We start from the raw sequence: 26,500 nt of genomic DNA on the forward strand, positions 1-26,500 counted from the left end.
GGCAATTGTAAGTTGAAAAAAAGACTCAACATACAGTACTTGGTTGGAGGCTTCAACAAATCAGCCTGGTCATTTCACTGGTAAATACCAGTAGTGAAGTGTCTGCAGTCACTGGCTGAGTAGTAGCGCCTCCCTACAGTATAGTGCAGTACTACATGTTCTTTACTTCTCTTTACCTGGCCAGAATCAACTGCTCCTCTGGACTCCAGGTTGGCGCAGCTCCATGTTATTTTATAGTTGCACTTATAATTTATAGGATTATGAAAAAGCTCCTGTTGCTAACATAGAAAGCTTCTAACAGCGCTGTATGATTTGCTACATCTATTTTAGCTATTGATTGATATGTCATAATCTTCATTGTATTGATGATCTTGATGACATTATTATTATTATTGGAACCCATTACTTCATACAGTTATGGTTTCAGTTCACATTAGTCACTTCAGAACCAATTAATAGGGTAGCTTGAGGGATTGCTATATTTGTCACCTGTCCTGTGAGACAAATTTTGCAGGATTAGCAGAAAAGGTTGACTATTTTTTCCTTTTAAATCCTGAAATAGTGCCACTGTTGTCCATGACATCTGTCTGGTATTGCAGCTTAGCCTCAATTTTTTGCAATATTAGACAATGGACGAGTATGGTGCTGTTTCTGGAGCAAAAACTGTGCATGCTTCTCTTCTAATTCTGGACAGCCCCCTTTAAATCTCAAACAACATATTAATGCTATATTTAGTAGATACTGTACATCATTATTTTACTCTTAGATACTTATAGTATATTCATAGGATATGCCTTAAATATGTGACAGACGTAGGTCCCACGAGGACATGTCTCTAGAACATGGGTCACTACCCCTCCATCTTGCCTGATGCTGTCATTGAGGTGGGACCCACATTTATCAGACATTTATGACATATCCATGTTTAAAATGGGAATACTCCTATAATTCAGGCTGCAATGTTTGAGCATCTAGGTAATGCCTCCAATTAAGCTAGGGCTACACAGCGACTTTGGCAACGACTCCTATCGTACAATCAAAGACCGCCATGCGATTCCTTCGTTGGTTGCATGACATGAGTCATGGCCAAAGTCGCCATGAATTCCTAGCCTTAAATAAAATTTAATGTACAAACACAGATTTGCTACACCTGACAACACCAGCTATGCTTTACCTGTATATTAGCATAGCGTGGCACATTTCATGATAATACTAAAAGCTATTGTCATTGTATACATGTATGGCTGGCATCCTGTGCTGCTATAATGTGTATGAGTGAATCATGAAGTGTAAAGATTGAGAGTCCTCAGTAGTTGATACCTTTTTTTTAATGGATAACAAAAATGATGACAGATTGCGAGCTTTCCAGACTACTAGGTCTCTTCATCAGGCATTGTATGACACAATTTCTGAAGGGATAGAATACAGGAATAGAGTGTTTGCTTCACGATGCCATTAAAAAAGGTATCAATTACTGAGGACTGGCTAATACGGTACAAAGATATATTTTTTCCTGAGTGAATCATGTAATTCACAGTGTGGTACAGTGGTTATTGTTGTGTGGTCAGATATTTAATATCAATATTACATTAAGAGAAAGAATGTTGTGGGTATAAACCAGGGCTTAATGTTATTTGGTTGTGTAGAGAGCTTTGTCCATAATAGAAACAATGTTAAGCCCATAAATTAATACTATATTGTTTTATTACAGAAAGATACAGATGATGAAGTTAAAGAGCACTTGCGTAATAACCTTCACTTACAGGAAAAAGTAAGTACAATATTAATCGATAAATATGTATGACAGAATTCCTTAAAGCCGTATACCCACCTTAGCCAGGGGAGAGCGGTTCACATTCTTTTCGTTCATGGGGGTTGGAAAACCTCTGTAATAAGATGCAAGTCCTAGAGGTGAACAATATGTGCAAATATACCATAAAGGTGACATTACCCCTTTAATAATATTGGTTACATACTGCAGCTCGGTTAATACACTACATACTGACCTGTTTTTGTAGATTGTATATTTTAGCAACCCAATTCTCAGCTTACTTTTTAAAGGGAACGTTGCCACTACTTAGCTTTGCACTTTGTGTTGTTTGCAACTAGTGGATGAGCACGGGTTTTTTGCCCCATTCTAGTTTATGCCATACAAAACTAATTTTGAGATGTGTCGTTCTATGGATGCAGTGCAAAAATGGTGCTTATTTTGCAGCAGTAAAGAGTTGCTTTGCAGCAGACACATGGCATAAATGAATTCAGAAAACAGACTATGGATAATAGTTTATGTAGAGGTTCTGCATCATGTGCAGTGCTCACTGTGTAGGGAGAGAGCAGAGGTAGAAGGAGCAGAGTTGTCGTCATCACCTATTGTCAGTGGTGGGATCCTCTGTTATCTGCCTTCAGCTTTTTTAATAGAGGTGTTACCTCACATAATGCTGCAGTAAACACAGTATTAGCTAAAAGTTTTCATCTGTTGTTTACTGTACAAGAATCCTTTCTTTGTCTTCTTGAAGTCAAGTACTCACACCCAAAAGCCCAGCACTAGGCATACAACTGTAGGTCAGCCTTGCTCTGGGTGTTAATTTAATATATTTTCTTTTCCTCCTGTCTATGCAGTCCTTGACATTGCTGCATTAGTCAGTTGGGCAGCCATCTTTCATCATGTCTGCCAATGTTTATTATAGAGCTCCACTTGAATGAGCGGCGGAGATGATTAAACACTTTGTAATCATTCATTTACATGATTTTGTTCCTTTCCCGGTGACTTTACGACCCGCACCGGGTAGTGTTGGAGTGCTGATCACTTTAGCGGCTCTGATTTCAAATGTCTTTTTTGACACACACCTGGGTCCAATTAATTTGCTGTTCCCCGCTCCTACCGTACAAATTATCCCTGATTGTCTTCATTTAGAGCTAATTGGTGTTAGCAAATTTGTAGTTAAATCGAGTTATTGAGCTTCTCAGTCTTGTCTTGTCCTACACACTTTGAACACTGACCTTGTCTTTATTTGCTCTCCGCCAGTCCGAAGACCCTGCAGTGAAATGGCAGCTCAATCTCTACAAGGATATCCTAAAAAGTGAGGACGGTGATTCTGAAAAAACTGTGGAACGTGTGCAGAAAATTTCTGCGGCGGTCTTCCATCTTGAACAGGTAAAATACTGTCTTGTCAGAAAACAACATATGGAAACCATGCATTCAGCAGAATTGAGCTCTCCACGGAGATGAACCAGTATTGGTGTTCCATACATTATCCTCTGTCTGATATTTGCACATGTACTACAGGTGGAGCAGCCCTTGAGGTCTAAGAAGGCTGTCTGGCACAAGCTGCTGTCGAAGCAGAGAAAAAGGGCTGTTGTGGCGTGCTTTCGCATGGCTCCATTGTACAATCTGCCAAGGTTAGACCCTAGAGATGTATCCTATTTCTTTCATTGTCATTACTGTTGAGCCTAAAGCTTACTAGGGGATCTTAGTGTCCTTCTGTGAATGATCTTTGCTACAGAATAACCTGACATGCAGCTCTTTGCTTTATTTCAATGCTGTTTTGTGGTATTGTTGCAGTTTGCATTTTACCATGTTGAGAACTTGTTCTTTGCCTAAAGCCATGTTATTTCAATGCTTAAATCTTGAATGACTGTGAAGCTTAGAAGTCAATTTTTATATCATGAAAGAGATACAATTTTAGTCCTTGAAATGTAAAGAGGTTGTGCCACCAATACAAATGGCAGTGAATAAATATACTAATATGGATTGTAAATAACTTTGTAAAGTCTTTTTATTATAAAAAAAAAAAGAAATATCATAATGATCTGTTTGTAATTCTATTCAGGGAGTAATGAATGCCTAATAGAATACAGTACAGCTTCTGTTGTATCCTCAGTTAAATAAGCAGGGATGTAATTTAGGCTAGATAAAAGCTGTCCTTCTGATTCTCTGAGAGAAAACTCAGCAAGGACAGCAGCATTTATATCAGTAAAAGTAAGACATTCCTGTTAGAAACTCCAAAGTAGTGAGAGAAAAGCCATTAGATAAGCACCTCACCATGCCATACTGCTCTCCTACTTATCAGTGACAGATATAAAAGCAATATAGTGGTCAGGGGCTTATCTACTTTCTTTTCCCCTCACTACTTTGGGTCTGTATCAAAAGATCTCCCTGTCCAGTAAAATACAGTATAGCTTCTGCTACATGCTCACAGAAAGAAGTGATATCATGTCAGCTGGACAAAGGCTTTCTGTCTGCTTCTCAGAGAGAAAGCCCAGCATTGGCAGCAGCATTTGTATCCCTTACTATATTTTAGAAATGCTGGGCTTTCTATCTGAGAAGCAGAGACAAAGCCTTTGTCCAGCTGACATGATATCACTTCTTTCAGTGGGCATGCAGCAGAAGCTATACTGTATTTTACTGGGCATGCATAACTAATAGAGTCTCACTATGATGACATGGGCAGAACTATACTATTTAAAAAGACAACTGCAGTATTTCTGCAAGAAAACATATTTTTTTTTATTAACAATACTTTACTAAGCTAAGGGGGTTGTGCCACTACAGATGTTTATCTGCTGTCCAGAGATTAGAGGATAAGTGATCTGGCCCTGTGGATCTGTAACTAGGGGATAAGTGTCTGTAGTAACATAACCCCTTTAATTAAATTAAATTAATTTAAAATACAAATTCAGTTTAATTGTTTTCAATTGTATTGATAGCACATCCCTTTAAAGTGTTTAATGCTTGACAATAGATAGCAATGTAGGAAACACACAATGTGCAATACGTCTTTATATAAGGGGCATTGTATACCATACATTGTGCATTAGAATTTTATATATAGCTTCGTACTTATTACTACTACCTATACTATTCTGTTAGCAGAACACGCTAATATTATATCTGTTTGAAACAGACATAGACATCAGTGAAACACAATATAGAATAAGTATAATATAATATGACCAAATATATGACAAAGAATAACTGTATACAAAGACATATAGATATTTTCATCAGTGACAGGTCTACAGTTAAATGCGTATATGACAGGCAGGGAAAGAAAATCCAGTATGTGGCAATGACTTAAGTTTTCCAACACTGCTTTACATGTATATGTCTGATATATGCATGAAAGGCATACATGAATCTATGCATACGAGATGCATGCGTCATGTATGCTGACTTGTGAATTCATGCATAAATTGACTTGCACATGCATATAGATAGCTGACATGGATTAATACGATAAACTTACTTACTGTGAGTTGATCCTGGCTGTATGAATTACAATATAATATAACCCTATTATGGCTTCCCTTTACTGTCCAAATGTGATTATACAGCATAAATGTAAAGCTGTGAGAATTCTGCTGAACAAGGCCAAACACTCTCAGTTCATAGACTGGTAGTATAAATATAATCCAATATCAGACAAGTCTATATTTGGATAACATATCTGGTTTATGTTTTCTGTGCCTTAGGCTTACATACCGTTAAAGAGCCATCAAAATGTTTAACAATAGATCTTTATAGTGATGTCCGAATATTCACCCGTGTACCTCTTTTATTTTACTGGTTCTTGCTTATGTTGAAGCTTCATTCTTGACAATGCAGTGTTTATAGTGTACCTTTAGTGATCCAGGTAAATCTTAGATCCTCTTAGAATATGTTCCTCTGTGTGTAAATTCATCTTCTGGTCTAGTATTAAGTATCTAGTAAGTATTAAGTATCTAGTATACAGTACTTCAGCATGGAGGAGATGTAGGAGACATGAATTACTGCTTTCCAGAATTACTGCAACCTTTTACTTCCTTCCTACTGAGAGGTTGAATAGAATAGCGAAAATGACAACCATTTTACCCAAAAAAAGGAAATTACACGCTGCCTATAAAGGGAACTTTCTAGTTAAAGGGGTTCTCCACTTTCAGACCAATATTGAGAAACAAATGTTATTGTTTGTACAATAAAAAGATATACAATTTTCCAATATACTTTCTGTATCAATTCCTTGCAATTTTCTAGATCTCTGCTTGTTGTCATTCATTCTGTTACTTCTAGAGGATGAAAGTCTGACCATGGTCATGTGATTTCCGGTCCATGGTCATGTGATGAGCACACAGGTGCACAGCTGATTACCAGGCAGATGTCTGATTACTGTGCTGTGACTGTAACGAGCGGCACCTGTGTGCTCATCACATGACCATGGACCGTACATCACATGAACATGGACCGTAAATCACATGACCATGGTCAGATTTTCATCCACTAGAGGTAAGCAGAATAAATGACAACAAGCAGAGATCTAGAAAACCGTGAGAAATTGATTCAGAAAGTATATTGGAAAATTGTACAACTTTTTATTATACAAACCATAACATTTGTCTCTCAATATTAGTCTGAAAGTGGCCAACCCCTTTAATGAAGTTGTGTGATTACAGCAGCTCCTGCACTGATTCAAGCAGACAGTTGTTGCAGTTTGCAAGGACGGAGAGCAATAGCACATCTAATGTAAGCCTGCAGACTTTCATCAGCTAATAGACTTATAATAGTGACTAGAGATGAGCGAACACTGTTCGGATCAGCCGTTCCGAACAGCACGCTCCCATAGAAATGAATGGAAGCACCTGGCACGGCGACCGGCCGCCGGCAAAGTGTACGTGCCAGGTGCTTCCATTCATTTCTATGGGAGCGTGCTGTTCGGAACGGCTGATCCGAACAGTGTTTTCTCATCTCTAATAGTGACCATAAAAGTGATCTGCAACATGGTACACAATGAAAACAACTTTCTTTTAATACGTAAAGAAGTAAGGAGATGTAGGAGAATTTTTTGAGCTTTTGGAGTGAAATGTTACACTTCGGTACTGTATATGAGGATCTAAGAGCACTGTGAAGTGTCTCTGTCTTGCTATGGGTACACATTAAACCAATATAATTGCATTAATTGTGTAACAATTAGTTTATGCCAAGTTGCCAACATGTACTATAGTGTAGAAAACAACTTCTATTCACATGACTGCAACAACATAGGTTTAGCCCCTACAAATGATCTTGCACTAGCGTAGGTACTCTCTTAAAAGTGACTTAAAGGGTAATTGAGGGTTAAATTGCAACCTAGGTCATGTAGGGTTATACTTCGGTTTGGCTGCCAGTGCTAAATCATATGCATGTGCAATACCTTTTTACGCATAAAATGCACCTAAACGTTTTATCCTCTGTTTGTTTTCTTTACATTGGCCAATTCTTATCCTTTATAACTCTAGGATAAGAATGCAGGTTCTTTCAGTCATGTCCAATACCAATAGGTTTCTTGTTATGTTCTTTTTCTTTTCTTTTTTTTTTTGCTTTAGATTGTCATTTAATATGTGTGAATTTGTCCTTGTGTTGCTGGCGCTTGAATAAAAAACCTGTATGCTTTTCTTCAGACACAAAATTAACAATTTCTTCCTGAGCTCCTACCAACGTATTTGGCTGGAAAAAGTACATGAGAACTCAGACTATGACAGTCTAATACTCGTGTTAACGGTAATGTAACTTGTGGCTACACCTGTCTTTGTGCACACAAGTACTCCACCCCAGCCATGATGTGATGTTTTCATTGGCTTGTGCAATTTTGCAAAGAGATTCTGATTGGTTGGATTCCTAGTACCCTACAATTCGTGGGAAGGGTAGGGGGAGAAAAAAAGCTAAATTTTACTCGTAAAAATCGGATGCAGTAATGTAAAAGAAAATAGGATAGCCTTAACATTTTGAGCTGGAATTGGCTCTGACCAATCAGGAGACCCCCAAATTGTACAAGACTCCAAACCCTACTAATCATGAGTCACCTGAACATTTATATTTTATGTTCTTTTGTACCCCTCTTGATCCCACTTTCACCCCCTGCCAGGCACCGTTCTATTAACCTCTTCCTCCATGGTTATCAGAGATTTTGGATAGAAACAGAGGAAAATTCCTTTGAGGAGACACTAATTCAAGATTTGGCTGTAAGTACGGGAGTAGACAGAGTTTGGCTTACTGATTGCTTCTGAAAAAAAATATCAAAATAAAATTGCATCTTACACAGCTTTTAAACCGAGCCTGTCCTTAAATGGTCACCAACTTTTCTACAAAATCTGCATACATCAATAGTTCAAGCCAAATTAAGAAACTTATACACAAAACTGTAATTTATCTTATCAGAGAAAAATGCTTGTTTCTTCTTCCCACTACTTTCTAATCTGACATTAAAGGGAAAACTTCTGCTTAATCCGTCTCGCTAGAGAAAGATGGACTGAAGCTTACAGACGTAGCACATTACATAGAAGATAAGGGGGAAGAAAGGGGAAGAGGAGAGGACTTAGCAGGAGCTGAATGAAAAAGGATAAAACTAGTGTATGGGAAGAATATGCAAATCTGACTTCCATGATGTAATTAGGAAGTCAGTGCCTCAGTCATGCACACCAATAGAGGGCGCTCACTGAGGATGTGCAAGTCTATCTTCCATGATGTAATTAGGAAGACAGAGCCTCAGTCATGCAACCCAATAGAGGGCACTCCCTTTAACATCATGCCGACCTTCTCAGAGGCCTTTGTTTGCAATGATTTTGGGATTTTACCAGGTAGTCTTTCAGCCAAGGACAGCTGTTTCAACTGAGGCACTGACTTCCTAATTACATCATGGAAGATAGACTTGCACATTCTCAGTTAGCGCCCTCTATTGGTGTGCATACTTGAGGCACTGACTTCCTAATTACATCATGGAAGTCAGATTTGCATATTCTTCCCATGTTCCTTTGCACAGTGGAGCGCTCATGGCTTAATAAGACTCCACACACCTAAATGGTGGTCTCTCCCTATGGAGTGACGATATCCTCCCAAAACTAGTGTAGGCAATCCTAGTGGAAGTTTCTTTTTTACCCTAAGTGCTTTATACTCATCATTACAAGTCAGTAATGATAATGCCCTGTATGAACTTGCTGCTTTATACACACCCATACAGATCATGACTAATAATACCCTGTATGATCTTGCTGAGTGTTTATTCACATGGCCAATATTTTGCACATTGTAAAAACTTTTTGCTGCCAGGAACCACAGAGGATAAAAAAGAAACTGATGCCTTAGAAAATCTCAAATTGCATGTTAAAATGTGGTATTTTAATCTAGGAAAATTGATCAGAATAGGACATACATAAGTTATTTCCACAAGGGACTATGGTCCATGGGAAAAAAAAATCAGAAGTATGAAAGCAGTTGGTCCGTGTGTAGTCCAAGTCTAGTCCTTCGGACTTGGACCGCACAACAGTCTTCATACTTGAATGACACTCAGACATCTTAAAGAGAATTAATAAATTCTTGTCCACTTTCTGTGCGTATTGTAATATCTAATATCTATCTACCATCTCTAAGACCATTGAGAATTGGAAACAGAACCTAGAGATGGGAAAAGAAATGCAGAGTACAAGTTCTATCCCGGCCAGAAACAGTATTACTCATCATGTACACACATTGTACTATTGATTTATGTAGAGTCTGTAGAAAGGTTAGGTCCACTTTAACCATACGTTCTAGTTATGGCCTTACCATGATTAATAGTCTTAATTATTGGAGTAAAGCTCTACACGATACACTGAGGGACTTCATTTATTACTGGTGTTAATTACTTTACCAGTACTGGAATGTTAATTCGAATATTTAGGAATAATGATATTCATTATTCCTTTTTGTGTTGAGGGCGACCCTTCCATTCGTGGCTGGATAGCAGTCCGTTTTATCTAGATTACATGGCAATGTGTAGCCATAAATTACACGTTGCTGCATTTCTGGTTTGGAATGGAGTTATAGGGTGAAGCAATGGAATAGTGGAAAACAAAAAAACAAGTAAGTGGAACAAAAATCATTAAAAAAAACATAGTTCAAAACATATATTTTTTGTTTGGTCTACTTAGATTTGGACCGCCTTACATGTAAGAGAAAAGTCATACAGTCCCAACAATTTTAGCAGGAATGGACAACTATTAGGAATGCAGCTTCATTATGGAGAAAAATCACAAATTTTTGCATATGCAAGTTAGATGAAAAGGGCTTTTGGGGTGTTTCTTATCTTCCCCAGGCCATGCTCTGTAACTGCTGCCTAGCTCAATCCACCATCCTTTGCCTGACAGATCTTCCCCAGGAAATGCTGGGCAGCAGTTAGCGGAGGTAATAATTATATTCCTGCTGACAGACTCCCTTTATCTCCTTCTCTGCTGTAGGCAACTAAAGTTGTTACCATAAGACCATTAACTGTCTAAGACCACCAGAAATATTACCATAATACATTTGCCTCCATAGACAACCAGTGGGAACAGATTTTGTCTTGTCGGGGGGGGTTCAACAATAGACAGGCCTGATTTATCTAGACTGTGTATGCACAATGTAATTGGACACACAAGGCTAGGTTCACATCTGCATACAGGTTTTTGTTCGGGGAGTCCACTTGCAAGTTACAAAAGATGAAAGGGAATATGTTTGGACACTGTCAATCCACTGTGTGTTACATGGCCCATGCTCATACAAGACACAGACTTTTGGTGTGCAGACAACCATCTGAGCGATTTGTGCCTCAGTACACTGTATAGTACCAGATTTGTACGATGGCAGCGATTACTTTAAGGTCCAAGGAACCGATTCCAATTAAAAATTAGTTATATTTTATATGATAGAACATAATACATTAATATTAATATTGCTAGAAAGCCTGCTTTAATTATATATAGTGACCCCTCATTGTGCTTTTTATGTAGATAGATATTGCTATGGAAATATAAGAAATCAAAGCATTCACTGCTGCAGTACAAAGCAGGATCCAGATTAGTAACGGTCGTACAAAAATATTAATATCATTTATCACCATAGATTTAGGCTGCAATGTATTTAAGATGAATGTTGAAAAAGGAAACCCTATACATTTCTCTTCATGCTGATATAATGGGTATATGGGAATAACCAATATATTTTTTACACGCAGTACATAAAGGACAGAACAGTTCATGCTGCTAAGATTTGTGGGATATTTATTTCTTATCTTATGTTTTTTCCTTCTTGTACAGTGGGCAATAAGCAATGATCTTTGCCCACCTCTTTGTACAATTTAGCTTTATTCTGACAGTCATCGTCACATCAGACGGATGCATATACAGTATACCTCGTGTCCAACCTCACAGGGGAATTTGTAGGCAATGCAAAGAAAGAGGAATAACAACATACTATGTTTACAAGTGGCAGTATGAGATATCCATTAGTTACCTATGTGAGAGCCATAGAGAATCAACTTACAGAAAAAGTACTACAGAATACTGATTAAGGTTTATGAGATTTTTTTTTTAGATTTTTTTAGTACAAGTTAATACAATTGCGTTATCCTTTAAAGGCTGTGTAAGATGCAGACGATTTCTCTATATAAGACTTGCTTACAGACTTAATACAACTGATGCCATTTTCTATTTTATTTGACCCTTGATGCTATCTCTAACCGGTAATTGTTTTTTTTTCTTTCTTTTCATTTTTACAATTCTATTTTGTTGTTTCAGCTCAGCCAGTCTGACTGGTTCCCTGTATGTATCTTGACCAGTTGACTTTGCCTCTGGCTTTTTTAGTCCTGAAAAGGATTTCTTGACACCCAGGGCTGGAGTCAACTGATTTTCTTAATATTAAGTACATTATTGTTTACCTCCTCAAACTATATGCTGTGCCCTGTCACCCATTCCCATCTACTCCATACATCTGCCCTGTGAATCACTTCCCTGCATGCCCTGCATGTCCACAAACATATACCTGTCCTTAATGGTGTTATTACAAAATGAAAACATTCAGTAAGTTGGTTTCAGTTCCTCTCGAAATGAATCTGTTTTATTTTACCTTTGTGAAAAGTTGACAGTCTTCAGCAGGACAGCCACATACTGCAAGTATCACGACAAAGAGAGCTCAACTTGAGATGACATTGAGACATCTTTCTTCCAGACCAGCGGTGTTCCCAAATGTCATGCTATCATGCATCTCTCTTGAAGGATTCAGAAAGTAGAGTAAAGTAAAGTAGCAAAGAAAGTAGTTTAGAACCTTGTGCAGTCAGTGGGACGGAATATCTGTGATCTATACTGTCAGTATATAACACACTGGTATATTACGTAAAGTGTTTTTCATCTAATAACACTTTTACACAGAATGGTGGTGACGAGAATGGGGGTACTGGAATCTTCTATGGGAATGGAGCAATGGTGGGCACTTGTGACCACTTTCTATTTGCTTCTATGAGCCGATAAGTTTTGCCAAATACAGCGCGCTGTCAAAGTGAACGAAGCCGTGGTGTGTCCTCCATTTTTAAGCGGTGTTAGTGGGGAAAAAACCTTATAAGAGGACATTCTATTTTTAGTTAAAATGTTGAATTCATTGTCTATTTTGTAATTTTTTTGGATGAGGCATAGCCAGATAAGGCAGCCAGCTAGTGGTGCTTGTATCCAGGGAAGGAAGGGTCTCCAACAACACCATTATGGCAGTGAACTGAATGAAACACAGCTGGATAGAAAGATAAGCTAAAACTCTTGCTTTGCAAATACTGGTACTCAGGGGCATAACATGAAGATCCTGAGCCCTAATGCAAAATCTGTAGCCCCCAACTATAATCTATTGTTAATAGTACTGGTCTCCTTATATTGGGAAGAGACACCTTATGGGCTCCCTAAGGCTTCTGAACCCGGGTATGACTGCGCCATTTGTTCGTAACGTCACAAAGTAATCATTTATATAAAAGGAAAGGGCCATACAAATACAACATCAATGTCATGTATGTGTCTAATTTTTTTTAAAAAAAAGTACATAAAAACTATTTATAAACAAAACTATATAAACTCCAGAAATGATATTATTTATATAGTGGTTAATGTATTTTCTAATAGCGTAGTATACCTAATGTTCATGTCTACTGTATAAAATATATTAAGCATTTTCTGTCTACCTAATGAACTGCTGGCAGAAACTGACAGCTCCGAAGTTATTACAAACCTTTCATTATCAATGTAAATTAGGTTTCACATAATCAACTGTAAATTAATTATTAAAGCTTGTTGCCATTGAAAATGGGAAAATTCAGATGTGATTGCAGTTAACCCCAAAATTCCAGTCCTACCTATGTCATAGTCACCCATAAGGGTCAAAAAAAGGAGATATTTAGAAGTGAATAGGTTGTCATATAGAAAATATACTAATAAACACCATTTTTGTATATAAAAAAAATTGTATAGCTTTATCAGATAAAGTCTACAAGTATAGATAATAACATATCAGCATCACTATCAGCCTATAATAGAGATCTCCACTATATAAGTCAAAGGGATCCTGTCGTCCGAAAATTCAGTACAATCTGCAGGCCGGAAGAGCAGACTGATGTATACTGTAGTTTTGGGGACAAGATTCAGTATAACTAGTATTTCATTCATTCTGGTCTTACCCTTCGTTAACATCTGCATTCGGTATTCCGTTTGGGGAGTCCACATGAGGACCCCCCCCAAACAGAATACCAAACGCAACTGCAAGCACTGTGCAGTAAAAGCACACGGACCCCATAGACTATAATGGGGTCCGTGTGCTTGCCTCGCGCTGCCTGCACGTAGCATGCGAACAAGAAAGTAGATTGTGAACTACGGTACTTTCCTGTCTGCAGGATCCCTGCGGAGATCTGGTAGTGTGTGTATATATATATATATATATATATATATATATATATATATATATATATATATGTATTAGTCCATGGGGTCTGACACACCGCTTGCAGTTGCGTTCGGTATTCTGTCCGGGGGGTCCTCATGTAGACTCCCCTGGATGGAATCCAAACGCAGATGTGAACGAAGCCTTAGGAGTCCAGTGGTCCTACTCAGGGGACATTCACACTCGCACCCCTGTCCGTCCACCATGTTTCCATCCTAATCCCTGGCGTAACTGCATAGGGGACAGCTTGCCGGTGGTCAATTTTAAAACCCGTTCATTTGAATGGGCTTTTAAAGCAAGTGTCCATATGCAGCCTCTCCGTTGTGAAACCATTTTTATTTTTTTTTTGGATGGACACAAAGTCCTTCATGTCCAACTTTGTATCCATGCTAAAAACTATTTCACTGCGGACAGGCCGCATACAGACATCAGCTGTTGCTTTAAAAACCCATTTAAATGAATGAGTTTTAAAACTGACCGCCGGCAAGCCATTTCCTATCCAGTATTGCCGGGGATTAGGACAGAAACACAGCAAATGGACAGGGGCGTAAGTTTGAATGCCCCCTCAGCGATTCACAGATGTTCCTGAATAAATGTGCATACAGATCCTTGTAACCACCAAGAAGGGCCACCCACTGGACTCCTAGACCAAGCATGATCAGTGGTTCATATGAGTAAATGAGAAGTTACAGTATATCAGAGCTTTTCTAGCAAATCTACACCTGAGTCTGCTCAGCTCCTGGTATAACAAGCTACCTGCACATCGGACTGCATTTTCAAGATGACAGGTTATAAAGTGAAACTCTGGTATAGGCAATATAACAAATGATGCTAATGCTGCTTTGTGTGCATGATGTCTTAATCTAGGAAGAAAAATCACTGGTGCTAACATTCCCTTCATTGCAAAGACTCTATGAAACCTTCTTGATCCTAGGATCTTACCACGGTCAAAAAAACATTCAGTTGTTGAGTGAAGTTAGAGTTCTATATGTTTTTAGAAATGACACTGCCTACACAACCTCATATCCACTACAGTAGAATTGTTGGTGATTGAAAGAGAGGTACATGATGGCCTGGAACCTGCTGTCAAGATGGTAGAAGCATGTTACCATCCATTGAGAAATTCTGGTATTATCATGTCTGAGCATTTATGGAAAATGGTTCACAGAACGGAAGCAACAGAACGTACAGTCACCAAACTCATTCTATTATTAGTAGTGCAGCGTGATAAATGAAAGTGAGCTGTGAGTCCCACGCGTTTGTTTCTGTGCCCCATGTTTCATGATGATCTCACATGAGTTATCTCAAGCAACTTTAGATTCATGAGCTGCATGATCAACTTATTATACGTTACCAGTTTGCTGCAGATTAGGCTCAACAAGTTATCAGTCCAACTCTTTCTATTAGATATGCGTACTATTGGCAATTACACCAGTGTACACCAGTATCTGTACATAATCCATAGTAGAGAACGGCTGAGAATTTCAAGGTTGTCCTCGTAGAGAATACTAAGTAAAAGATGTTAACACTCACTTGACCTTGATTTCAATCTAAGAAAGGCTAGCGTACATGATAAATCTAAGGAAGAATTCATTTATGGTCATAAATTTATGAAATATTCTTAATGTCTCCCAGAATCCTAAGAAGAATGAGGAAGAAGAGGAGGAGGAAACAGAGAAAAAGCCTGATCCTCTTCACCAGATTATTTTACACTTCAGTCGCAATGCCCTCACTGAGAGGAGGTACCATACTGATGACTATTTTGGTGGAAGAGGTTGTTTCTGGCAATATGTTTTACTTAATATATGGAATACTATATATACTTTAAAGATATGGAAATGTCAAAATTTCTACTCAGCCCATTCTTTGGCTATCAATATCAGGTTATTGGGAGGTTGTACCTGGTACTGAACCTTAGCCCCATTCTCTTGAGTATGATTGGGCTGCTATTTTGGGCACAGCCACTACCAAATATACTGACCTGTGAACGATGAAGAGGCCACAGTACTGCACCCCCTTTGGTTAACTGGTCATGGTTTCAGGAATGTGATCCCTACTAATCTGGTAATGGTAGCCTATCCCAACAATAGCCCATCAATGTTGTAAACTCTTTTGATTTCTATTTCAAAAACTGGATAAGCGAGTACTATTCGAAACGGCCATTTCTAATAGCACGCACCCATAGGAATGGATGGAAAGGGTCGGCGCGCAGGGGGTTAAGCGGCCAGCCACCGGCAAAGCAGGGGGATAAGCGGCCGGCCACCGGCAAAGTCTGCGTGTCGGCGGCTTCCATTCATTCCTATGGGTGCGTGCTATTCGAAACGGGAGTTTCGAATAGTACTCGCTCACCTCTACTAGAAATGCATGATGAAAGTGAACAGCGGGTTTACTTGTAAGATTATTTCTGCATGTTCCTGAAGCATACAGTGTTGTAAAAATCCTGCAGAGAACAAAGAGCTCATTTCCTGCTGATCTGCTTCATTTGTATCTGTGAATGCCTGAGAGGTAGGACTTAAAGGGGCTTTCCAGGACTATGATATTGATTACCTGTTCTTAGATTTGGTAATCAATGTCAGATCAGTGGGGGCTCGATAACCGTACCCCTCACAGATCAGGTGATTGAAGGGGCTGCAGCATTTGGACAGATGTTATAGTTTCCTCACTGCTTACCACATTGCCATACATTGTGCCATGGCTGTGCTTGGTATTGCAGTACAGCCACGCTCATTAGAATGGGATTGAGTGACAGTATGTGACCGATTGACATGACATTACTGGCCTGAGAAGAAGTGGCCCGGATTGTCAGACTTAATGGATGGTGGTCTATCCTAAGGATAGGTGATGTGTATCATGGCCCTGGAAAACCCCTTTGACTTTCTTTGTGTCCTACTTTAGATAGAGCCTTGGGGTGAGACTCCGGATACAGTTAGTTGTCATACAGCTAGCCAGGACCAAGGGGGAAATAAACAGAATTGGATTGAAAGGTAGAAGGGAATTAAGGAAGCAACTGTTGGGATATTTGGTGCATTTTATGTTTGGTATTCACTAACCTAATAGAACTATTGGATTCTGCAGATTACATTGATATTGATTAACATTATTGTCTTCACAGCAAGCTCGAGGATGACCCCTTGTATACAGCATATGCAGCTATGATGGCTAAGGTAAGTCCCATATATATTTATGTGAATGAACTGTATATAGTGCACAGTCAGCAAAACTGAGGATAGTTTGCTGAAGGCCACTGAGAGTTTTAATTGTACTAAAAATAAATACATTTATTTTTTTAGATATTTTTTAACCTATGCTTTTATGTAATCTCATTGCATGCAGGTCTTTGGTAACTTTCATGTGCATGGTACAAGGAGTACCATTTATAATATTATTTCAGATTTTTTTTTCCACATTTCTCATTGCACAATATTGTGTTGCCAAATATAATTTGACTGTCAATGTCAATAGATTTGATTTATACAGGGGCCCAGTAGTGTGGTTGGCTTACCACCTTAAAGGGATTCGATCATTAAAATAATTTTTTTTTGTTCCTAACACGTAGGAATAGCCTTAAGAAAGGCTATTCTTCTCCTGCCTTTAGATGTCTTCTCCGCGCCACCATTCAGTAGAAATCTGGGTTTTCTTTTGTATGCAAATGAGTTCTCTCACAGCACTGGGGGCGTCCTCAATGCTGCGAGAGAAATCTCCAGCACTGCCTCTATCTTCTTCTGGAACGGCCTCTCCCTGTGTTTTCTTCTGTCCTGGGTTTCAATCTTCTAGGCCTCGGGCAGAGCCGACTGCGCATGCCCGTGGCCACAAAAAAAAAAATGGCTGCTTACACAGTAAGCTGTGTAAGCGGCCATCTTCGTGTGGCCACTTACACCGTAAGGTGGTGTAAGTGGCTATTTTCTTGTGGCCTGTGGGCATGCGCAGTCGGCTCTGCCCAAGGCCCAGAGGCCTAGAAGATTGAAACTCAGCATGGAAGCAGTCACAGGGCGAGGCCGTTCCAGAAGAAGATAGAGGCATCGCTGGAGTTTTCTCTCGCAGCATTGGGGATGCCCCCAGTGCTGTTTGAGCGCTGGGGACCACCCCCAGTGCTGCAAGAGAACTCATTTGCATAACGAAGAAAACCGGGATTTATACCGAACGGCGGCGTGGAGAAGACATCTAAAGGTAGTAGAAGAATAGCCTTTCTTAAGGCTATTCCTACGTGTTAGGGACAAAAAATGTCATTTTAATGATTAAATCTCTTTAACAAAAACTTTCTATGGTCTAGTAGATTGTGAACAAATGTCTAATTTCATGAACTTCATGACTAACAATTACTAGTGGAATACTAGAAAGTAGAGATGAGCGAACAGTGTTCTATCGAACACATGTTCGATCGGATATCAGGGTGTTCGCCATGTTCGAATCGAATCGAACACCACGTGGTAAAGTGCGCCAAAATTCGATTCCCCTCCCACCTTCCCTGGCGCCTTTTTTGCACCAATAACAGCGCAGGGGAGGTGGGACAGGAACTACGACACTGGGGGCATTGAAAAAAATTGGAAAAAGTCATTGGCTGCCGAAATCAGGTGACCTCCATTTTAGACGAATAGTGGATTTCAAATCCGGGTCATATGAGAATGTGAACTTTGTGACTATGAGACAGGGATAGCTGTACAGGCAGGGATAGCTAGGGATAACCTTTATTTAGGGGGGAATGTTATTAAAAATAACTTTTTGGGGCTCTATCGGGTGTGTAATTGTGATTTTTGTGAGATAAACTTTTTCCCATAGGGATGCATTGGCCAGCGCTGATTGGCCGAATTCCGTACTCTGGCCAATCAGTGCTGGCCAATGCATTCTATTAGCTTGATGAAGCAGAGTGTGCACAAGGGTTCAAGCGCACCCTCGGCTCTGATGTAGGAGAGCCGAGGGTGCACTTGAACCCTTGTGCACCCTCAGCTCTGCTACATCAGAGCCGAGGGTGCGCTTGAACCCTTGTGCACACTCTGCTTCATCAAGCTAATAGAATGCATTGGCCAGCGCTGATTGGCCAATGTATTCTATTAGCCTGATGAAGTAGAGCTGAATGTGTGTGCTAAGCACACACATTCAGCTCTACTTCATCGGGCTAATAGAATGCATTGGCCAGCGCTGATTGGCCAGAGTACGGAACTCGACCAATCAGCGCTGGCTCTGCTGGAGGAGGCGGAGTCTAAGATCGCTCCACACCAGTCTCCATTCAGGTCTGACCTTAGACTCCGCCTCCTCCGGCAGAGCCAGCGCTGATTGGCCGAAGGCTGGCCAATGCATTCCTATGCGAATGCAGAGACTTAGCAGTGCTGAGTCAGTTTTGCTCAACTACACATCTGATGCACACTCGGCACTGCTACATCAGATGTAGCAATCTGATGTAGCAGAGCCGAGGGTGCACTAGAACCCCTGTGCAAACTCAGTTCACGCTAATAGAATGCATTGGCCAGCGCTGATTGGCCAATGCATTCTATTAGCCCGATGAAGTAGAGCTGAATGTGTGTGCTAAGCACACACATTCAGCACTGCTTCATCACGCCAATACAATGCATTAGCCAGTGCTGATTGGCCAGAGTACGGAATTCGGCCAATCAGCGCTGGCTCTGCTGGAGGAGGCGGAGTCTAAGGTCGGACCTGAATGGAGACTGGTGTGGAGCGATCTTAGACTCCGCCTCCTCCAGCAGAGCCAGCGCTGATTGGTCGAGTTCCGTACTCTGGCCAATCAGCGCTGGCCAATGCATTCTATTAGCCCGATGAAGTAGAGCTGAATGTGTGTGCTTAGCACACACATTCAGCTCTACTTCATCAGGCTAATAGAATACATTGGCCAATCAGCGCTGGCCAATGCATTCTATTAGCTTGATGAAGCAGAGTGTGCACAAGGGTTCAAGCGCACCCTCGGCTCTGATGTAGCAGAGCTGAGGGTGCACAAGGGTTCAAGTGCACCCTCGGCTCTCCTACATCAGAGCCGAGGGTGCGCTTGAACCCTTGTGCAGCCTCGGCTCTGCTACATCAGAGCCGAGGGTGCGCTTGAACCCTTGTGCACACTCTGCTTCATCAAGCTAATAGAATGCATTGGCCAGCGCTGATTGGCCAATGCATTCTATTAGCCCGATGAAGTAGAGCTGAATGTGTGTGCTAAGCACACACATTCAGCACTGCTTCATCACGCCAATACAATGCATTAGCCAGTGCTGATTGGCCAGAGTACGGAATTCGGCCAATCAGCGCTGGCTCTGCTGGAGGAGGCGGAGTCTAAGATCGCTCCACACCAGTCTCCATTCAGGTCCGACCTTAGACTCCGCCTCCTCCAGCAGAGCCAGCGCTGATTGGCCGAATTCCGTACTCTGGCCAATCAGCACTGGCTAATGCATTGTATTGGCTTGATGAAGCAGTGCTGAATGTGTGTGCTTAGCACACACATTCAGCTCTACTTCATCGGGCTAATAGAATGCATTGGCCAATCAGCGCTGGCCAATGCATTCTATTAGCGTGAACTGAGTTTGCACAGGGGTTCTAGTGCACCCTCGGCTCTGCTACATCAGATTGCTACATCTGATGTAGCAGTGCCGAGTGTACATCAGATGTGTAGTTGAGCAAAACTGACTCAGCACTGCTAAGTCTGCATTCGCATAGGAATGCATTGGCCAGCCTTCGGCCAATCAGCGCTGGCTCTGCCGGAGGAGGCGGAGTCTAAGGTCGGACCTGAATGGAGACTGGTGTGGAGCGATCTTAGACTCCGCCTCCTCCAGCAGAGCCAGCGCTGATTGGCCGAATTCCGTACTCTGGCCAATCAGCACTGGCTAATGCATTGTATTGGCTTGATGAAGCAGTGCTGAATGTGTGTGCTTAGCACACACATTCAGCTCTACTTCATCGGGCTAATAGAATGCATTGGCCAATCAGCGCTGGCCAATGCATTCTATTAGCGTGAACTGAGTTTGCACAGGGGTTCTAGTGCACCCTCGGCTCTGCTACATCAGATTGCTACATCTGATGTAGCAGTGCCGAGTGTGCATCAGATGTGTAGTTGAGCAAAACTGACTCAGCACTGCTAAGTCTGCATTCGCATAGGAATGCATTGGCCAGCCTTCGGCCAATCAGCGCTGGCTCTGCCGGAGGAGGCGGAGTCTAAGGTCGGACCTGAATGGAGACTGGTGTGGAGCGATCTTAGACTCCGCCTCCTCCAGCAGAGCCAGCGCTGATTGGTCGAGTTCCGTACTCTGGCCAATCAGCACTGGCCAATGCATTTCTATGGGGAAAAGTTAGCTTGCGAAAATCGCAAACTGACAGGGATTTCCATGAAATAAAGTGACTTTTATGCCCCCAGACATGCTTCCCCTGCTGTCCCAGTGTCATTCCAGGGTGTTGGTATCATTTCCTGGGGTGTCATAGTGGACTTGGTGACCCTCCAGACACGAATTTGGGTTTCCCCCTTAACGAGTTTATGTTCCCCATAGACTATAATGGGGTTCGAAACCCATTCGAACACTCGAACAGTGAGCGGCTGTTCGAATCGAATTTCGAACCTCGAACATTTTAGTGTTCGCTCATCTCTACTAGAAAGACATTTAAAAGTGGTGCTCTGTGTTGTGATAAGGGAACACAAGGGGCCCATAACTGTTCTTGCATAAGGGTCCTAGTCCATCTGTATCTGCCCCTGGATTCATGATCTTGTGAACTGTACGCTCATTAAATGTACTGTTTGGGCTTATGTTCACATTTGTGCTGGAGTCTCCATTGCTTATTCTTAATAGCAGTGATTGTGGGTACTGCAGCTGTATCCCATAGACTTGACTGGATCACCACTACAATCCCCAAATCTTACACCATCAAGAATATAGCATGTGAGCACCATTGCAATTGCCATGTTAATAATGCCACCATCTGTGTGCCTGTAGGAACAGCTTATGTGTAGGGGTTCTGGTTCTCTGCTTATTTTCTCAGATAAGGTGCCCACATTTTTACATAATGGACATGTGTTTTTGTCTCTCACTGTAGAATGTCACCTTCTTAAAATCATAAAAAATAAGCAAATCTAAAGTATAAAAAACCTCAACATTGGGAAATAAACCAAAATGTGCTGTCTTTATTCACTCAGTCCCTGGTTTATAGCTGGTAATGTAAGGCTGTATGGAAAAGAATTGCATGTATTAAAGTGTAAAGGTGTTCATCTACGCGAGAATCGTGTCCTGAGATAGACGTACTGTACCGTATATTTATCTTGCTTTTTATGCTGCTTCTGTGAAGGTTATTCATTTGTTACAGCCCTTTCTCTATTGTAGTAAAGAATGTGTATGTGAAGTGACTTTACTTGCGTCGCTGTTGCCTGCGTCATAGCTTGGATTAATTCCCCTGTCTTATTATACAGTCTTCACTAATAATTTCATATTGTTTTCTTTTGATGCTCATATTCCCAACAGAGTCCTTTTTTAAAAAATAAATAAATAAAAAATAATAAATCATCTGCTCTATTGCAAAATGTAATATTCCCTTCAATGCTACGGTATCTATTTCAGGCCAGGAAAGGCTGTAATATCTGAGCATACGAGTGGTTGGTCTTTAAGTGGATATGCTGATTAAATTGCAACCTTTTTACAAGTTCAGGCTTTGCTGAAGAGCTGAAAAGTATCCGAGACCGTGACAGTACTTACATATAGTTAATAATGTCATAATTCCATCCAAAATGTCTGGTTTGGGATGAGGGGTACAGTATTTTCCATTGTCTTACAAGTTGCACTGCTACAATGACCGATATTACCATTCATACATCTCTCTGGACACAGGCTAAATAATACCGCAATATCATGACCATGTATTATCATAACGTAGTGTCTCAATATGTTACTATACTATTAATTTTTTTTAAAAAAACATATAGTGACTGTATAATGGTAGAGACAAAAGCACTCTGCAGAGTTATATCCAGAGACTCGAGATGATATACCGTATATACAGTGTATACAGCTAAGACAACACTGCACTGGATGGCTAAACAACGCAATGAATGTTGAATGATGTAAGTCAGCAAGTATTTCTTAGAAATTGAAATTCATGAAACTGTGGATGTTTTGGGGGGTTTTTTGTATTTTTTTTTTTAACCGTGCATCCTAATAATGATATTATACACAAATCCTAGCATATACGTATGTTGTAGTCAGTAGGCAGGAATCCCTGACCTGATGGCTTTTTTTTCTCAGATTTATTATAAACTAACTTTGCTTGGTATTCATGGTGCATGCGCACCTTCAGACAACAGTGACAATAACATTCCCTGTAGTTTTAATCATTTGGATCTTATCAACCAAGCACAAGGTATTCAGTGCCTGGTATAGGCTGGAGAGATGATTCATCACCTGAACACCTTAAAGAAAAGGTAGCCGCAAATCCCAGCACGGGACTTTGGAAAGAGTGATTTTTCATGGCATAGGTTATAATGATGTGAGATCACACAGTCCATGCATCATATGGGACTGTTCTGTGTCATAATGTTGACGACAGTGCCCCTGAGACTCGACCGTTGCCATTTTGTTACATAGATGATATGAGCAGAGAGATCAGAATGTATGTCAGTGCATGCACCAAGACACCGCTCGGAAGGCTTATTAGACTTGGCATTCGCTGCTGGAGAACGTCCAGTGAACCATAGAGAGGACCCTTGAGGTACTGAATGACAAGGAAGCCAAATGATGTAAGCTGGCAGTGTAGCACATTTGCTTTTACAACCTTCCTGAAACTGCAGAGCACCTTAGGATCTACAGGCAATTATAGGGCATAGCTGGATGAGCACTGGACATATCTGATGCCCCTAGTTGCCATCTGGCTGCATTCAGCTGTGGGAAACAAGCTAATAGATCAGTCAGCTTGATTCACATGGAAAACATTTGCTGTAGCACGTTGTTGGGCAATGTGTCCACTATTAAAAAAAATGTTGTCAATTTATTAAAATATAAGTAACACACAAAATTTGCATATAGCTTGTAGCAGAAGAACAACGCTGGATTCACGTGGCTCCGTTTAGTGTAGTTATAAATGGTACTAAGAGCAGAATAGTTACCAGTAAAGTGCCAGAAAGCTCATTACTGGGTCCAGATCTCGTGTTTTTTTCTGAATAACCTTTTGTATATATAAAAAGTATCAGGTTTTGCTGATGATGCAAAATTATGTTGAATTCTCCACAATTGGGACATATTACATATTCATCATAAATAGTGCAATATACTGAGGCCGCAGTAATAGAATAGCTGATATATTAAATTGAATACAATTGGAGAGGAGGCAAGATGACTTTGGTATAGTGAGCAGCAAAGCTAAATAGCAGTGCTCAATGCCAAGCTGCAGCTGTAGAAGCAATTACAATATTAGGCTAAAGACAGATGAAGAGTAGGGTTGAGAGATCGGGATCGGAAATGTTCAGATTCTGATTGGCGATTGAGCAAATTTCACGATCGGAATTCCAATCCTGTTCTTTTCCGGCGGGATCGAGGTCAGAGGTTATTTCCCACAATGCTTTGCTCAACTTGCCTGCACAGAAGTGCTGTCGCTGCCGGTTCCGTTCTTCTCGCTCCCCTTCTGTTAGAGATGCTGGGAGAAGGCGGGGCTTGTGGCTTAGGAGCATGTGGGCGGGTACTGGGAGGAGAGGCATGAGTGATGCACTCACTTCTCCCCGCCCACACTCTCCTAAGCCACAACAAGCCCCGCGTACTCCCATCATCTCTAACACTAGCTTAGGGAGGTGGGGGCGCGCACGGCGCTCTGAAGGCATGTCAGTGAGAGAGGACCGGACCGGGAAGAATGGGGAGCGGCAGCGATCTGTGCAGGTAAGTGGACACCAGGTGGGCTAAGTAGCCAGGGGATTTTTTTTTTTTTTAATCACCACACAGCGTGGAGTCCAAAAATTGAAACAATTTTTGGACAATATGCCGTGTAGTGAATAGGATAGTTTTTAAAATCCGATCTTCGATTATTAAAAAAAATCCCATTGACTTGCATCGGGATTGGAATTGGGATCGAATGTAAAATGATCGGAAATCGGATTTTAAAAACGATCCTGAAATTTCAAGATCGGCTCAACCCTAATGAAGAGAAACTTAATTTTTTGTTGCACATTTGGCTGCAGTTTTTTAAGCCAAGGGTGACTTCAGAATGGGACATATTAAGGAAATACTTATACTTCTCCTGTCTGCTAAATCCATTCTTGGGTTTGATTTTAAAAAAATAAAAATCTAGAACAAAAAAAAAGCCAATTTTCTGAAATATGTCACCTTAGTCTCAGTTTAAAAAATGCATATGGGGTACAATTTTGGGCAAATAATACAGAAGCAGGGGTCTGCAACTAAATCAATAGGGGGATTGGAGTGTCTTTCTTATCTTATCTCTCACCTTCTAAAAGTGCCCATACACATTAGTCTAAAACTGATAAATATGGATGATTTCAGCCTTAACAAACATTTGTTGGATAACATTTAACAAAGACCATTTTTATAGACTATAATGGGGTCTGTGTGCTGGCCACGCACTGCCTACATGAATCATATTTCCCTGTGTGAAGTAGGCCTTATGTGTAACAATATCACAGACTGTAGTTTTTAGATCACTGGAAGTGGATCACTGATCCAGGGATTTATTCTGATTTCCAGAATTGGATTCCCTAGAATAAGAAAAAATGGTATTTAGCTCATGGAAGTTCTAAGGTTTAACTGGTCAGATGTCTTTTTTTTTTTAAAGTACCACTGACTTTTGGAGTAACAATACTGATTTAACAGAATCCTTCTCCTGGCAGATTTGATAACCCTGACAATATCCTTGAAAAAAAATCATATTGAACTTTGAGGTCCTATGTAATGTACAAAGATCTAGTAACCATTTAACCGCAAGGAATACTTTCCGCCTGCCATTGAAATCATCCAACATCTTAAGCACTGAAGTGGTTTTTGAAAATTTTGGGTAGGATAAGCTGAGCCCTGTGTCATTCGATAAGCATGTGGTCACACTGTACAGCTGTGTAATTTTGTGACCACAATAAAACAGGCCGGCATTTTAAGGCCACTTGTCTTGGCATTTGTCTACATCTGATTGGATTACATGTGAACACCCGCACTACAGATAAGCCGCTTTAAGCTTAGCTTATCCGAGCTTGTAATGTTTTGTGGTCAGCGTTTATTTACTACATTGATTGCTGTTTTCATGATTATTGTGATTGAAAAAACGAGAAATGTCTTTGTCTCTTTGGGTATTTTATTTTTTTATCTTTTCCTCGCAGATAGGCTACCATTTTTGTCTGTAGAAAAATAAAGTGTATTACAGAAACAATGCTTTTCTTCACTGGTAATTTGCTGATAAAGAACACTGTGGATGTTTAGATTGAAAGATGTCAGTGTTATTATGCAGCTTTCAAGCAAGCGGTTTGGTTTTTCAGAGATAGAAACTTAAATACGCCAAGGGTTTCTTAAGCACAGGTGGGAGAAACATAGTTCTGAGAAATACTGAAATTCTGAGATAGACGTTTCAAACCAACATGACAAATCAAGAAGCTGCGGTGGGTGGCAAGTTGAAAGTCAATAGAAAGACATGAATAGAACTAAATTGACAGATGAAAATTCCCAGTAGATGGTTTATATATAGAAAGAAGTTAATATATCTGGATTAACATAAAACTTACTGAGCAACTTCACCCTCAGTTTCAGTCTATGCACCCTCATACTTGATCCAACCCCCAAAGAGTCTGACCTATAACGATAGAATAATAAAGAAAAAGAGGCAGAGGTATAT

At 40.4% G+C, this 26,500-nt stretch overlaps 1 protein-coding gene across 5 annotated transcripts in view; it reads left to right on the forward strand.

Moving 5' to 3' along the window:
• Positions 1 to 26,500, forward strand: part of RYR3 (ryanodine receptor 3) — a 485,624-nt gene that overhangs the window by 387,791 nt on the left and 71,333 nt on the right. For 4 of the 5 annotated variants that reach the window (XM_075282947.1, XM_075282949.1, XM_075282950.1 and 1 more), the window contains 6 exons: positions 1,712 to 1,771; positions 3,026 to 3,154; positions 3,287 to 3,399; positions 7,878 to 7,974; positions 15,350 to 15,456; positions 16,827 to 16,878. In XM_075282947.1, coding sequence (XP_075139048.1) covers positions 1,712 to 1,771; positions 3,026 to 3,154; positions 3,287 to 3,399; positions 7,878 to 7,974; positions 15,350 to 15,456; positions 16,827 to 16,878 — 558 coding nt within the window. Of the gene's footprint in view, positions 1 to 1,711; positions 1,772 to 3,025; positions 3,155 to 3,286; positions 3,400 to 7,413; positions 7,514 to 7,877; positions 7,975 to 15,349; positions 15,457 to 16,826; positions 16,879 to 26,500 lie in introns of all 5 variants that reach the window. The other variant, XM_075282948.1, reaches the window with a different exon arrangement.

Source organism: Leptodactylus fuscus, chromosome 7 (genome assembly GCF_031893055.1).
Source record: "Leptodactylus fuscus isolate aLepFus1 chromosome 7, aLepFus1.hap2, whole genome shotgun sequence".
Taxonomy (NCBI): domain Eukaryota; kingdom Metazoa; phylum Chordata; class Amphibia; order Anura; family Leptodactylidae; genus Leptodactylus; species Leptodactylus fuscus.